This window comes from Carlito syrichta, unplaced genomic scaffold, assembly GCF_000164805.1.
Source record: "Carlito syrichta isolate Samal-C Ts95f unplaced genomic scaffold, Tarsius_syrichta-2.0.1 Scaffold316052, whole genome shotgun sequence".
In the NCBI taxonomy this organism is placed as follows: domain Eukaryota; kingdom Metazoa; phylum Chordata; class Mammalia; order Primates; family Tarsiidae; genus Carlito; species Carlito syrichta.
Window position 1 is genome coordinate 56,162 of NW_007260148.1, and position 16,468 is coordinate 72,629.

General features: G+C 47.2%; 1 protein-coding gene across 1 annotated transcript in view; it reads left to right on the forward strand.

The window, feature by feature from the left end:
* The window catches only part of ITIH2 (inter-alpha-trypsin inhibitor heavy chain 2), a gene marked incomplete at its 5' end in the record, with an annotated part of 35,237 nt that extends 21,103 nt beyond the window's left edge, over positions 1 to 14,134 (forward strand). Inside the window, 6 exons of the mRNA XM_008073747.1 lie at positions 1,361 to 1,498; positions 7,631 to 7,744; positions 8,489 to 8,687; positions 9,260 to 9,432; positions 11,515 to 11,626; positions 13,883 to 14,134. Of these exons, the coding sequence (XP_008071938.1) occupies positions 1,361 to 1,498; positions 7,631 to 7,744; positions 8,489 to 8,687; positions 9,260 to 9,432; positions 11,515 to 11,626; positions 13,883 to 14,030 (884 nt within the window). The remainder of the gene's footprint in view (positions 1 to 1,360; positions 1,499 to 7,630; positions 7,745 to 8,488; positions 8,688 to 9,259; positions 9,433 to 11,514; positions 11,627 to 13,882) is intronic.
* Between the last annotated feature and the right edge of the window lie 2,334 nt (positions 14,135 to 16,468).

Sequence of the window (16,468 nt, forward strand, 5' to 3'; positions counted from 1 at the left end):
CCTGCCACCCCCTGTGCCCGGGCTCTTCCTACCAGCTCACTGCAGATTGGTTGATGGCTGTGATCTGCAAACATTTCTGCTCACAGGTCTCCAAGTGGAATGTCAAAAACCTGTGTACCCTCCTCCCTCCGATATTTTTGAAATCAACATTAAAATTTTTCATCCTGGTCAGCCGGGCTCGGTGGCTCAGCCTGTAATCCCGCACCTTGGGAGGCTGAGGTGAGTGGATTGCCTGAGCCCGCGGGTTCGAGACCCGCCCGGGCACCTTGGCGAGACCTCATCTCTACAATAAATCAAAATGAGCCGGGTGTGGTAGCGCACGCCTGTAGTTCCAGCTACTTGGAAGGCTGAAGTGGAAGGATCGCCAGAGCCCAGAAGGTCGAGGCTGTGGTGGCTGGGAGCGTGCCACTGCACTCCAGTCTGGGCGACAGAGTGAGACTCCAACTCAAAAAAAATAATAATAATTTTTCATCCTGGCCTGGTGCAGTGGCTCCTCCGTGTAATCCTGCACTTTGGGAGGCCAACGCAGGAGGATTGCTTGAGGTCAGAGTTCGAGGGCAGCCTAGGCAACATAGCCAGACCCCGTCTCTACAAGAAATAAAAATAAAAAAACTAGTCGAGTGCGGTGGTGTGCACCTATAGTCCCAGCTACTTGGGAGGCTGGGGCAGAAGGATCATCTGAGTCCAGGAGGTCAAGGCTGCAGTGAGCTATGATCATGCCTCTGCACTCCAGCCTGGGCAGTAGAGTGAGACCCAGGAAGGAAGGAAGGAAGGAAGGAAGGAAGGAAGGAAGGAAGGAAGGAAGGAAGGAAAGCAAGTGGTTCATTTTGTTTTTGCTTTTTTTGCTTTTTTTGTTCTCTCTCTCTCTCTCCTTCTCTCTCTCTCTCTCTCTCTGTCTGTCTGTCTCTCTCTCTCTCTCTCGCTCTCGCTCTCACTCTTTCTTTCGTCTGTCTGCCATGTAAAACTTCTCTCACCAGTAGGGACACTTCTTTGGGAAACTAATCCGCCCAACTTGTTTGGTGAGTGTAGAGGCCACAGTCCTCTGAGACGAGACGAGACGCCTCCTTGACTTGCGTCCCTGGTCTCTGCTGAAGGTGCCAGGCCCTTCCCCAGCCCTTTAGAGAGCCTCCTCCCACGGCAACCCTCGCTCAGTTTCCAGACTCTTGAAAGAACCATGTCACAGCCCCTCCCCCAGCACGATGCCAGAGGCAGCCAGAGGACAGGGAACACCGGCACAAAAGCAGGAGCAGTAAAGCCTTGGCTGACTACTCTGGGGCTGCACGAAACAGACGTGAAATGGCAAGTAACTTCCTTGGAAAACGGCAACCGGGCACTGATGGATGCGGGTTTTTCTACACAGGCGCCCTGTACTACGGCAGCAAAGTGGCCCAGGGGTCAGTCCCGTCCTGGGCCCACACTCCCCCAGTGACAGCGGCCCCCCTGTTTGCGCAAGGGGCTCGCGTGCTGGAGTCCACGCCCCCCACGCACATGACCACAGGTAAGAGCTTCCACCCCGCTTGCAGGGGCCAGAGCCCAGCTGATCATAATCCTGGGAAGCACTTGTGTGTGTCCTGGTAAGCCCAGTGCCTTTCATGGGCGTGGCTCCCTCCCGTGGGAAGAAGATAGCCCCATGTGTTAACTGCTGGGCTGCTACAACAAAGCCCCACAGAACGGGCGGCTTAGACAGTAGACATGTGTGAATCACACCTGTGGAGGCTGAGAAGGCCAAGATCACGGTGTGGGCCGGGTAGGTTTCATTCTGAGGCCTCTGTTCTCGGTTTGTAGGTAGTTGCCATCTTGCCGGGCTCTTATGTGTTCCCTTCTTTGTGTATATATGGTGAGGAGGGGAAGGACATAAAGAACTTTGGTGTCTCTTCTTTTTAAATTAAATTAAATTAATTTATTTTTTGAGTCAGGGTCTCACTCTGCTGCCCAGATTGGAATGCAGTGGCACGATCACTGCCGGTCACAGCCTCCAACTCCTGGGCTCAGGTGATCTTCCACCTCAGCCTCCTGAGTAGCTGGGACTACAGGTGCATGCCACTACACCTGGCTAACTTCATGATTTTTTTTGTAGAGACGAGGTCTTGCTATATTGTTCAGGTTGGTCTCCAACTCCTGGGCTCAGGCGATCTGCCTGTCTTGGCCTCCAAAGTGCTGGGATGACAGTCTGAGCCACCCAGTCCAGCTGGTATTTCTTCTTATAAGAGCGCTGGTCCCATCTTGAGGATCTCATTCTCATCACCCATCTAACCCAAATGACCTCCCAAGGTCTCATCTGTGAATACCATCACCCTGAGGGTCAGGGCTTCAGCATACGAATTTTGAAGGGGACAATTCAACCTAAAGCTTTTTTCCGACTGTACGAGGTAACCCTTCTGAAGGGAAGACATGCTTCTCTCATGCAGGATGGCCAATGGAGTATCAGCAGATAGAGCATTATCTTTGGCACGCCCACCATCTGTGTGAACTGGTGTAAGCCAGTGTTTCTGCACTTTGCTTCCTTCATGTTGAAAAAGTCAACATAGTGAGACTTCGGCTCTACAAAAAATCTAAAAGCTAGCTGGATGTGGTGGTGCCTGCCTGTAGTCCCAGCTAATCAGGAGGCTGAGACGGGAGGATTGCTTGAGACTAGGAGTTGGAGGTTACAGTGAGCCATGACTATGCCTGGGTGACAGAGCGAGACCCCTACTCAAAAAGAAAGGAAGGAAGGAAGGGAGGAAAGAAAGAAGGAAGGGAGGGCGGGCAGAGAGAAAGGAAGGTAAGGCAGAGAGGAAAGAAGGAAGGAAGGAAAGGAAAGGAAAGGAAAAGAAAAGAAAAGAGGTTTATGATGCTTGTCTACCCATTGACAGTTAGGTTGTTGATTAAATGTAGATCCATCTCTTGAGCACATAATAGTCCCTCAAGAGATGGATATTATTACTAAAAATTAGGAGGTATACATTTTATAATACAAAATGCTTTAATATCATTTTCTGTATGACTACGCCTTATTTTTCTGTTCATTTTCAATCATGTATTTTAAAAATCTTAATTTAGGCCAGACATTGTGGTGCACACCTATAATCTCAACACTTTGGGAGGCCAAGGCAGGAGGACTGCTTGAGCCCAGGAGTTCGAGACCAACCTGGGCAAGATATCAAAACCTCATTTCTACAAAAAATTAAAAAAAATTAGCCAGGTGTGGTGGTGCACGCCTGTAGTCCCAGCGTCTTGGGAGACTGAGGCAGGAGGATCATTTGAACCCAGGAAGTCGAGGAGGTGGTGAGCTGTGATTGTGCCACATCCCTCCAGCCTGGGCAACAGAGACCCTGACTCAAAAAAAATAATGTTGAGATAAAGTTATTTAATTTTAAAGTATTCTTCCCAGGAAAAATGGAGTGCTGCTTCTAAGTTTCTAGTCTCTACTGAGTGACACAGTGAAAGGGACAAGGCCTTTGAGAGCCAGAGAGTCCTGGGGTCAAACTCTCCCTTCAGGACCTTGGGCCATACCTTGAAACCTCTCTAGGGCTCAGTCAGCCCACTTCTAAAATGGGGATAATGATAACTCTTTTGTAGGGTGGTCATAAGGTAAGCTCCTCATACCTTTTATTTTTTGAGTTGGCGTCTCACTCTGTCGCCCAGACTGGAGTGCAGTGGCCGCTCCCGGTCACCGCAGCCTCCACCTGCTGGGCTCCAGCGATTCTTCCGTCTCAACCTTCCAAGTAGCTGGAATTGCAGGTATGCGCTACCACGCCCGGCTGATTTTTTTTTATTTATTGTAGAGATGAGGTCTCGCCAAGTTGTCCAGGCGGGTCTTGAACCCACGGGCTCAGGCAATTCACTCACCTTGGCCTCCCAAAGCGCAGGATTACGGGCTGAGCCACCGAGTCCGCCACCCCCACATACCTTTTAGAAGCTCAATAGACACTGGCTGGTGTTCTGCCCATAAATCTCAGCTCTCGGGTCTGTGAGGTTAGTCATGAGGTCCTTCCTCAATCTGCTTTCGGCCAGGTGTGGTGGTACACACCTGTAGTCCCCGCTCCTTGGGAGACTGAGGCAGGAAGATCACTTGAACTCAAGAGGTTGAGGATGCAGTGAGCTGTGATTGTGCCAGATCCCTCCAGCCCGGGCAACAGAGACCCTCACTCAAAAAAATAATGTTGAGATAAAGTTATGTCAACATTTCAAGCTGCACCAACCAACTTAAACACGCGTCATTTCCGTTGCCTAGAATCATATCAACTCTACATGGCGGCACCGATTCCTGGTTGCTTATCAGAAGGCCTGACTGGTGGGATCTTGGTTAATTAAAATGGCACAACTAGTCATTGTCTTTAATGAAAGCAAATTTATTCAAACAAAATGTCTTATGTAGGGGAAGGAAGAGGATGTCATTATATAACTTGGGCAATTCACTCGCCTCTGCCTCCCAAAGTGCTGGGATTACTGTCTGAGCCACCGAGTCCGTCCTAGATTTTTTTTTTAAAAAGAGCCTTGGTTGGGTGCTGCGGCTCACGCCTGTAATCCCAGCACTTTGGGAGGCTAAGGTGGGAGAATCGCTTCAAGGAGTTCAAGACTAGCTTAGGCAACATAGCAAGACCTTGTCTCTACAATATATCACAAAAAAATTAGCCGGTAGTGGTGATGTGTGCCTGTAGTCCTGGCTACTCAGGAGACTGAGACAGGAGGATCACTCATGTCCAGGAGGTCGAGGCTGCCGTGAGACATCGCGATCATGCCAGTGCACTCCAGCCTGAGTGACAGAGTAAGATCCTGTCTCAAAAAAAAAGAGACTTTGTTCTGTGTTTCACTCCTACAATGGCTTCGAGTGTTCAGTTCCAACACAAATCAACTAATCAAATGTGTTGGCTGCAGGGTGTGAGGCTGGTGGGGTGAATTTAACATTTCTTGCCTGGATTATGTGATCCTCCTGTGTCTACTCTTCAATTCTTACCTGTACTGCCATCAATCATTTTCCTAAAATGAGAGTCAAAGCATGTTATATTTATTTATTTTTTCCTTTTTCATTTTCTTGTAGAGACAGGGTCTTGCTATGTTGTCCAGGAATTTATTCTTAAAAGCTTTTACTAGGCCTGGCTTGGTAGCTCAGCCTCACACTAGAAGCCGCTGTACTAGTAAAACACAGAACAAAGTTTCTTTTTTTGGAGACAGGATCTTACTCTGTCACTCAGGCTGGAGTGCGCTGGCACAATCACGATATCTCCTGGCAGCCGAGGTGAGTGGATTGCTTGAGTCTGCGGGTTCAAGACTAGCCTGGGCAACTTGGTGAGATCGCATCTCTACAATAAATAAAAAACTAGCAGGGCGTGGTAGCGCACGCCTGTAGTGCCAGCTACTTGGAAGGCTGAGGCGGAAGCATCACTGGAGCCCAGCAGGTTGAGGCTGCGGTGGTTGTGAGTGTGCCCCTGCATTCCAGCCTGGACGAGAGTAAGACTGACTCAAATAAATAAACAAACAAATAAATATATAAAATATGTACCCCACAAAACCATAATAAAAAATATTGATTAATAAAAAAAAAATATGTTATAGGCTGGGTTGTGGTGGCTTGTGCCTGTAATCTCAGCACCTTGGGAGGCAGAGGTGCGAGGATTGCCTGAGCCCAGGGATTCAAGACCCGCCTGGGCAACTTGGCAAGACCTCAACTCTATAATAAGTCAAAAAATTAGCCGGTTGTGGTGGTGTGCACCTGTGGTTCAAGTTACTTGGAAGGCTGAGGAGGACGAATCACCTGAGTCCAGCAGGTTGAGGCTGCGGTGGCCGGGAGCATATCACTGTACTCCAGCCTGGGCGACAGAGTGAGACTCCAAGTCAAAAAATAAAATAAAATAAAATAAAATTATATATATATATATATATTTTTTAATTAAGATAGGGTCTTGTTATGCTCTCCAGGCTTGTCTCAAAATCCTAGCTTCAAACAATCCTCCTGCCTTGGCCTCCCGAAGTGCTGGGATTACAGGTGTGAGCCACCACACCCGGCCTGATCTACATTTTCAGTCTTCTCTTTTTCCTGCATTCTTCAAGAGCATACCCTCTGGCCACATTGAGCTCCTTTCTAAACAGATCATACGCTTTTCTGCCCCCATACCTTTCTCAAATTCTCCCCTTAGAGTAAAGCGTCTCTGTTCTTTGTCTGTTGTCGTTCCCTCTCCTCCTTCTCCCTCAAGACTCAGTTCACAAGCCAGCTCCTTCGTGTGGCCTTACTCAGTTTGCCTAGAGCCGGTTCACGGTTTTCATCTTAAGCTGCACAGCATCTTGCTTGGGCCACGATAGGACCACGCACTACATTCCATTTTGCGTTAGTGATCACGTCTGCCCCTGCGCAATTTACTCTCCCGAAGGTCCCAACCGTGACTTGTTGATAGCTGCACTAAACATTGCCTGATTTAATGTTTTGCACATAGATTTTTGCTCCCTTTCATTAAATATTTGTTGGCTAGTTAAATGGGGTGGGGTGGGATGGGGCGAGCCCAGAAAGGATTAGCCAGGAGAATAGGGTTCAATAACAAAGGAGCACTTTCTTGGGAGTAGCTGGCTTCTTCACTGACCCTGGCATTGATCAATATTAAGCTGTATGTGAACAATATTATGTCTCCTTTACTTTTCTGCACTATATATGGCTCTTGGAACAAATGCATCTTTGGCCAGGTGTAGTGCCTGTAATCCCAGAACTTTGGGAGCCTGAGGTAAGAGGATTGCTTGAGCCCAAGTGTTTGAGACCAGCCTAGGCAACATAGTGAGACCTTGTCTCTGAAAGAAAAAAAAAAAAATTAAGCGGGGCTTGGTGTTGTGTGCCTGTAGTCCCAGCTATTTGGGAAACTGAGGTGGAAGGATCCCCCGAGTTTAGGAGGTCGAGGCTGTGGTGTGCCACTGCACTCTAGTGTGGGTGACAGAGTGAGATCCCCAACTCAAAAACAAAAACAAAAACAAAAAACACCTCTATTTATTTATCTATCTACACACTCAAGTGTGTATGTATATTCCTTATATACTTGGGTGTGTGTTTGTATTTCTTATTCCTTGTGCCTTTTGTATTCATTTTTTATCTCTAGCATCTAGCCTAGCACAAATATATATATTTAGCTACAGAATCGATATCAACTATGTTTGTAAAATAACCAAGATCTGTTGGAAGATCCATGACAAAGGAACAATGGGTATGAGCTACCATGTCCCCCAAACCTAGAACAGTACCTAGGATATCAGAGAAACACACTAAATATTTGTTCTGGTTAAATTACAGGTGATTGAGGCCAGGAGTGGTGGCTCACTCTTGTAATCCCAGCATTTTGGGAGACCGAGGCAGGAGGATTGCTTGAGCCCAGGAGTTTGAGACCAGCCTGGGCCACCTAGTGGGACCTGGTCTCTACCAAAAAAACCAACAAATTAACTGGGTGTGGTGGCACGTGCCTGTAGTCCCATCTACTGAGGAGGCTAAGGTGGAAAGATCACCTGAGCCCAGGAGGCTGCAGTGAGCTGTGATCACGCCAGTGCATTCCAGTCTGGGCGACAGAGTGAAAACGTGACTCAAAAAAAAAAAAAGTGTTCAGGAATAAAGTACTGTTCAAAGTCATCTTCCTTTTTATGATTCTGTTTGTTTTCATTTTCTTTGTATATTTTCCAGTTGAAAATGACCCACATTTCATCATTTACCTACCAAAAAGCCAAACTAATGTTTGTTTCAACATTGACTCAGAACCTGGAAAAATCCTCAATCTGGTTTCTGATCCAGAATCAGGTAAAGTAAAAAGAAGTTATATTTGAATTAGACTATTCCGCCATTGTCATGCTTCCCTGTTACGAACTGGAATTTCTTTCTTTCTCACCTTGGTGAAAGATCTATATTTTTCAAACTCCGAAATGAGTAAGAAATTAAAAAAAAAAAAAAATATATATATATATATATATATATATATACATATTCCTAGGTGTTTTGAACAACTATAGCTCAAAGTATATACTCTCTCTGAGTATACACTAGCAGATCTTATTGTAATATAATTCAACTATAGTAAGGTATATCAGTGATAAATGAGAATTCCAGCTGGGTGCAGTGGCTCACACCTGTAATTCCAGCACTTTGGGAGGCTGAGGAGAGAGGACTGCCTGAGCCCAGGGGCTCGAGACCAGCCTAGGCAACTTGGCAAGACCTCGTCTCTACAATAATTTAAAAAACCAACCGGGTGTGGTGGTACATGCCTGTAGTTCCAGCTACTTGGAAGGCTGAGGAGGAAGGATTGCCTGAGCCCGGTAGGTTGAGGTGGTGGCCATGACAGTGCTACTGCACTCTCCAGGCTGGGCAACAGAGTGAGATTTCGACTCAAAAGAAAAAAAGAATCACAAAGAAAAAAAAGTTATGCAAACCTGATGCAAAATTATACTAATTTCCCCATATTGCCAATTTTTATAAATTTGAATCATGGTTGCCACACATACCAAAAATATGGCACACAAGAGAGACAGGCATGTTTCTTCTCTGCAGGAATTGCAGTCAATGGTCAGCTCACTGGTGCCAAGAAGCCCAACCATGGAAAACTAAGCACCTATTTTGGAAAACTGGGATTTTATTTCCAGCATGAAGACTTGAAAATAGAAATCAGCACTGAGACCATCACCCTGGCCCAAGGGGGTCATACATCCGTCTTGTCCTGGGCTGACACAGCACACGTCATTAATCAGAGGTGAGTACTGCTCCATCTGAATTCTGCCTGACCTTGACACACGACTGCAACAATGAATCCAGATATCAGCGGCGTTGACAGAAAACTTAAAACCACCATTTTCAACAGAAAGAAGTTGAGGTTCAAAAATTGTTCTCACCCACCACCCTGCTCCCAGTGACAGGGACTGTGTTTTTGGTCATTGTTGGACCGTGATTGCTGTGTCTTGGGTCTAGCCTAGTGTCTGTCATTAGTGAGTGCTCTGTGTGTGTGTTGACCAGCAAACGAATCCTCCAACTGTAATCCCCAGCCAACTCTATGTCCGAGAGTGTGCTCCGAACACACTTGAGTGTGTCCTATATGCAGAATCTTCCCAGTGTCTGTTACCTGAGTTTTTATTTGCAAACTTGCACATAGGCAGAGTTTTCAAGATAGGCGCTGAATCAACAGCATTCTATGGCAAACACATTGTCCAGCACTTAGAAAACAAGTGGAATCGTGCTGGGAGGCAGGGAGAGTTCATATTGGGGGAGAAAAATGACTTTCCGAAAAGGTCCATTTGGGCATGTTGTAACTCCCTCTGTTCACACCAGGGTGCGTATCTCGGTGAAGAAGGAAAAAGTGGTGACTGTCACCCCAGATAAAGGGATGTCCTTTTCTGTCTTACTTCATCGTGTTTGGAAGAAGCACCCGGTCAATGTAGACTTCCTGGGGATCTATGTTCCCCCTACAGACAAGTTTTCACCTAAGGCACATGGGCTCATAGGTAAGTTTTCACCTAAGGCACATGGGTTCTGGGAGGGGTGGGACCCCCTGGATCCTTAGCAGAGTTGGATGACAGCAGTTAGAAGTGGGGACATGAGGCTGGGTGCAGTAGCTCTTGCCTATAATCCCAGCAGTTTGGGAGACTGAGGCAGGAGACTCATTTGAGGCCAAGAGTTTGAGACCAGCCTGGGCTACATAGCGAGACCCATTTTGAAAAATGGGTCTCATCCGAGTGCCGTGGCTCATGGCTGTCATCCCAGCACTCAGCACTTTGAGAGGCCAAGGTGAGAGGATCACTTGAGGCCAGGAGTTCGAGACCAGCCTAAACAACATAGTGAGACCTCGGCTCTACAAATAAATCAACAATTAACTGGGCATGGTGGTGCACACCTGTCGTTGCAGCTATTTGGGAGGCTGAGGCGGAAGGATTGCCTGATCCCAGGAGGTAGAGGCTGTCGTAAACCGTAATTGTGCCACTGCATTCCAGCTTGGGTAACAGAGATCCTGTCTCCAAAAACAAGAAAAAAGTCTCTTTAAAAAATCAAAATTAAACAATAAGAAATTTTAAAAAGAAGCTGGGAAGGTGGCAGATGTAGACTCAGGAGCACAGAGGGTTTCCAGGGCCAGGGTTGCAGCATCACACATCGGGCAAGCATGACAAAGGACAGATCAATTTTTTTTTTAAGCTGGGGGACTCAGTCTGTTGCCCAGATTAGAGTGAGCCTCCTGCCTCAGGCTCCCAAGTCGCTGGAACTGCACGAGGGCCCCAACACGCCCAGCTAATTTTTCTATTTTTTGTAGAGATAAGGTGTCATTTTGTTGCCCAGGCTAGTCTTGAACACCTGACTTCAAGTGCTCCTCCCACCTCAGCCCCCAAAAGTGTTGGGATTACGGGCGTGAGATACCATGTTCATCTTCAGTTTTAAGTTTTATGCTGAAGATTTTTTTTCTAACTGAAGAGAGGCGAACAAGTTTAGGAAGTGTGCTAAATGAATCCAGACAGGTGTGGCATCAACGTAAAACTTAAAATCATTTAAATTTTGATTCAAGTAATTCATTCATTCATTTGTTTAATTATTTTGAGTTGGAGTCTCACTCTGTTACCCAGGCTGGGGTACAGCGGCATTCTCATGGCTTCTGCAGCCTTGACTTCTGGATTCAGGTGATCCTTCCACTTCATCCTTCCAAGTCTCTGGGATTACAGGCTCGTGCCATTACACTCGGCTAATATATTTATTTACTTATTGCAGAGATGCGGTCTCACCATGTGGCTCAGGCTGGTCTCGAACCCCTGGGCTCAGGTAATCCTCTTGCCTCTGCCTCCCAAAGTGCTGGGATGACAGGTGGGAGCCACCATGCCCGGTTATCATTCTTTTTTTTTTTTGAGTTGGCGTCTCACTCTGTCGCCCAGACTGGACTGCAGTGGCACGCCCCCGGCCACCGCAGCTTTGATCTGCTGGGCTCTGGCGATCCTTCCACCTCAGCCTTCCAAGTAGCCAGAACTACAGGCGTGCGCTACCACAACCCGGTTAATTTTTGATTTATTGTAGAGACGAGATCTCGCCAAGTTGCCTGGGCGGGTCTTGAACCCGCGGGCTCAGGGAATCCACTCGCCTAGGCCTTCCAAAGTGCTGGGATACAGGCTGAGTCACCGAGCCCGGCCTATCATTCTTAAATATAAGGAAGTTGAGATTCAGAAAATTATAACACACAAAGCAGCCTGGACAACCGTCCCTAGTATTTTACGAAGGGTTTAAATGTAAGCACATGACGTCACAAACATACCTTATCCCTGTGGTCCGAGCTATCCCCTCAGCTGCTAACCTCATCCCTGCCACGGGTGTGGTCTGTCAACTTACGGTCCAGTAAACTAATCTTATGTATAAAATGCTCACAAGCAGCCCGAGTTTGCTCCCAGGAAGCTCCCCTCGCTGCCATCGCCACTTCTTTCCTTCTAGACTCGCCTTCCTACCCTAGAAATTCTGGAGGGAGGCCCACAATGTATCTTGGATCTAACGGCCAGCCTGTCTTTCGACGTAACCTTAGTTTACATGTAAATACATGCCTCGATTCTTCTTTCTAGGTCAGTTCATGCAGGAGCCAAAGATACGCATTTTCAGTGAGAGACCAGGAAAGGACCCCGAGAAGCCAGAGGCCAGCATGGAAGTAAAAGGACAGAGGTTGATTGTCACCAGGTAAGACAGTAACGAAAAGGGTTCTCGTTAGACGTGGACTTACACAGCACAACAGAAGAACAAGAAAAGGTGCTGTGAGCACACCACGCCAAGCTAAACAAGCTAGTTGGAATAGACACGTGCTCTGGATTTGCATAAGGACGGCTCTGACGGTTCATCTTACATGCAAATAATGACTAGATATATAAGTATGTGTCATGTGATGCCACGACTAATTAGCCTGTTTTTCTCATCGTCATGTATCAGAAGCCCTGTGGTCACAAGTTGGATCACGGAAAAAAGCGGGTTAGAACATGGTGGCTCATATCTGTAATCTCAGAGCTTTGGGAGGTTGAGAGGAGAGGACAGCTTGAACCCAGGAGTTGAAGACCAGCATGGGCAACATAGTGAGACCTTGTCTCTATAATACATCAAAAAAATTTAGCAGAGCATGGTGGTGCATGCAAGGCTGTAGTCCCAGCTACTCAGGATACTGAGGTGCAAGGATCCCCTGAGCCCAGGAGGTCAAAGCTGTGGTGAGCCATGATTGTGGCCCCTGCACTCCAGCCTGGGCAACAAAGTGAGACTCTGAATTTTTTTTAAAAAGCGAATCATAAAAATACCTACATCGCACCATAGTGCGAGAGAATGAATGCTTTTTTTTTTTTTTAATCCCAAAGACTTCAAAACTCGTGAATGCATATTTGTATACAAGGCCAGAGCCTTCCTTCTGAGTATGGATCTTTTGGTTGCATTTTTGTAGCTTATTTTTACACAAAACATACATACGCTCCATTTGAAGTGAGAGCTTAGACACTTGTATTTTTTTTTTGAGTTGGAGTCTTACTCCGTCGTCCAGGCTGGAGTGCAGTGGCACACTCACAGCCACCCCAGCGTCGACCTGCTGGGCTCTGGTGATCCTTCTGCCTCAGCCTTCCAAGTAGCCAGAACTACAGGCGTGCACTACCATGCCCAACTAATTTTTGCTTTATTGTAGAGACGAGGTCTCGCCAAGTTGCCCAGGCTGGTCTCGAACCCACGAGCTCAGTCAATCTACTCGTCTTGGCCTTCCAAAGTGCTGGGATGACAGGCTGAGCCACCGAACCCGACTGGCACTTGTATTGAGTGTAAAATTCTTACACATCTTTATATTTTCCCCAGTTCTTTACAGTTGTCCCACTCGTGCCTAATTCAATATCTTGTTAAAGCTTTTTTTCTTTAAAATTTCGTTTTGATGTATAATGTTTTCATTTTTCTTTTTTTTTTTGCCTTTTTTTTAGAGTCTTTTTTAAAGCAGCTAATTTCACTTTATTGGTAATGACTCATCTTATAGACAAATGCCATTGGCTTTCATGCACTTGATCAATAATTACATTCCAATTATAAACCATAAAATTACAATAAGTATCACCACCAAAGTAGATTTGTGAGCTAAAACAATGGATTTTTAGTGAGTTATCACGCAACTGGTAGCAGCAGATCAGAGAGCAGTGAGGTCCCAGCGGGCATCAGTGAGAAGGGCTTATAGGAGTGATGGTGTGCAGAAGTGAGTAATGCTAATGATGGTTCGTGCACATAATCCCAGCACTTTGGGAGGATGAGGCGGGAGGATCACTTGAGGCCAGGAGTCTGAGACCAGACTTGGTAACCAAAGTGAGACGCCATCTCTATTTTTTTTTGGAGTCAGAGTCTCACTCACTGTCATCTAGGCTGGAGTGCAGTGGCACGCTCACAGCCACCGCAGCCTCGACCTACCGGGCTCAGGTGATCCTTCCTCCTCAGCCTTCCAAGTAGTTGGAACTGCAGGCAGGCCCACCACGCCTGGCTAAGTTTTTGCTTTATTGTAGAGATGAGGTCTTGCCAAGTTGCCCAGGCTGTTCTCGAACCCGTGGGCTCAGGCAATCCTCTCACCTCGGCCTCCCAAAGTGCTGAGATTACAAGACTGAGCCACTGTGCCTGGCCTGCCATCTCTATTTTTTTAAAAAAGGTAATAATAAGCTATCTGAAGTTGAGGCTGGGTGAGGCGGCTCGCACCTGTCATCCCAGCAGTTTGGGAGGCTGAGGCAGGAGGATGACTTGAGCCCAGGAGTTTGAGGCCAGCCTGGCAACGTAACGAGACTCCTGTCTCTAAAATAAATGAATGAACGAATGAATGAATGAACATAACTGTAAAAAAAAGAACAGCAAGAGAAAGAGGGTGCCTTGTTTCTAGACACACCCAGCCAGTCGCACCTCGGTCTGCTCCCTGACCATCCCTCCCACCCCGTTTCCTCCCAGGGGCTTACAGAAAGACTACAGGACGGATCTGGTGTCTGGGACAGATGTTCCCTGCTGGTTTGTGCACAACAGCGGGAAGGGTTTCATCGACGGACACTACAAGGATTACTTCGTGCCCCAGCTCTCCAGCTTCCTCAAGTGGCCATAAAGCTTTAGGGTGTTGGGAATGAGACGCATCGATGGACATTTACCCCGCCCCTGCCCCTTTTGCAGCCGTGTTTCCGTTCAAATAATAAAGTTAATCGGACGGCAGGGTGGTGTGTGAAGCCTGTAAACACCGCTGAGGCACAGGCGCGTTTTGTAGAGAAGTCTTGGGTGCGGTGGTGCTTCCAGATGCTCAGGGGTGGGGTCGAGGCGATGGGGAGGAGGCCGCGCCAGCAAGCCCGGCGGGCATCGCGACAGGACCCTGGACCTGGCATGTCCTGCGATCATGTCGCTGCTGTTGTGTCAGGTCCTCACCCTGCAGACTGAGTTCCTTTTGACGCTGCTACTTCTGTGGGAAGTCCGATCATGAGGTTATTTGGTGAGTGGAGGAGGTGGACGGGGAAGGTGACGTGGTCTTCGTTGCTCTGTAGAGATGCACGCTAAGCCGTCACCCTTGCTGGGATGGCGTTGCGATGGTACCTGGGATGGCCCGATAGATTTCAATTCTCGTCCTAGGGTGGGCCCCGGGGCCTTTCTTCGTTCGCCAGGCCTGGGTTCGTCACCGTTCTGCAGAAAAGCAGAACCAACGGGAGATTTACTCTAAGGATTGGCTCACATGATGACGGAGGCTGGGGAGTCCCAAATCTACCGGGTGAGCCCCCGGTGTGGGGGACCCCAGGAAGAGCTGGTGGTCCAGTTCGAGGGCCATCGAGCAGGAAGGGCTGCCATTCTCACTGAAGTCCAAAGGCCGTCCCCTAGAGAGGTCCCTTTTACCTGGGGGAGGGTCAGCCTTTTTGTACTACTCGGGCCTTCAACTGATTGGATAAGGCCCACCCCCGTGAGGGAGGATGACCTGCTTTATTTAAATCCACCAACTTAGGCAACCCCCTCAGGTTCTCTCCCACTGTGAGAGCTTTTCTGTCCTCTCAATAAATTCTGTGTACTCACTCAATAAATAAATAAATCAATAAAGCCACCAACTTGAATGTTAACCTCAACCTCTCTTAAAAATACTCTCACGGAAACATCCAGAATGTTTGGTCAGCTATTTGGACACATAAAATGAACCATCACCAGGCCTTAGTTGATTAATGCCATTCTGCTCTCTCAGTCATTCTCCAATAAAATATAACACAACTTATAGGGGTCTGCTTGTTAAACAACCATCATGTCACAGTCCTGGCCAGGCACGGTGGCTTACATCTGTCATCCCAGCATCTGGGGAGACCAAGGCGGAAGGACTGCTTGAGGCCAGGAGTTTGAAACCAGCCTGGGCAACACAGTGAGACCTTGGCTCTACAAAAAAATCAAAACATTTGCCAGGCGTGGTAGTTCGTGCCTATAGTTCCAGCCACTCCAAGGCTGAGACAGGAGAATTGTTTGAGCCCAAGATGTCGAGGCTGCGGTGAGCCATGATTGTGCCACTACACTCCAGCCTGGGTAACACCCTGACTCAAACAAAACAAAATAGAACACCCCGGCCTTCCTGACAGTATTCCAGGATCAGCTTGGAGTTTTTGTCTTTCTTGGCCCCGAATTCTCCCCATATCTGAAATCGCTCAGGATACAACCTCAGATGGTTAATTGTTGACGTTACAAAATGAGTTCTGAGGGAACCTAATTCCAAATTCTCTGGAAGTCCTCTGTGAATCAAGCGTCACGAAAATTTAACATACCTGGAACACAGTCTTTTTTAGTTCTCCTTGTAGAACTTTTGTTGGTATTTAAATAATTTCAGAGTAATATCATTTATATGTTGACCTTATTTGAGACTGTTTATTTCAAACTGAGCGGTAAATTATGTTCTAACAAGTGGCTAATGACATTTATGAGGCAGAATAAATAAGGAATACATTTAAAGCCAAGTTGAGTGACTTCATTATGTTTGCATTAGGATGGTGGATTTTGGTGCTAAGATGCAAGTCTGAACCATTATAATTTTGTGCTTTATTATTTTCTTTAAAAAATAAATTCCTGAAATGCACAATTTTTCAAAGGCCAAATTGGTAAAATCTTAACTTAAAAGTTTTTTAAAGGCTTTGTGTGTGTGTGTGTGTGTGTGTGAGTCTGGGTCTCACTGTCACCCAGGCTGGCATGCAATGGCACCATCACGGCTCACCGCAGCCCAGATCTCCTGGGCTCAGGCAGTCCTTCTGCCTCAGCCTCCTGAGTAGCTGGGACCACAGGTACACACCATCTTACCTCGCTAAGTTTTTTGATTTTTTTGTACAGATGAAGTCTTGCTATGTTGCCTAGACTGGTCTCTAACTCCTGGGCTTGAGAAATTCTCCCGCCTCGGAATGCTGGGATTACAGGCATGAGCCACCATGCCAAGCCTAAAGGTACATTTTTTTTTTTTTGAGTTGGAGTCTCACTCTGTCGCCCAGACTGGAGTGCAGTGGCCGCTCCCGGCCACCGCAGCCTCGATCTGCTGGGCTCTGG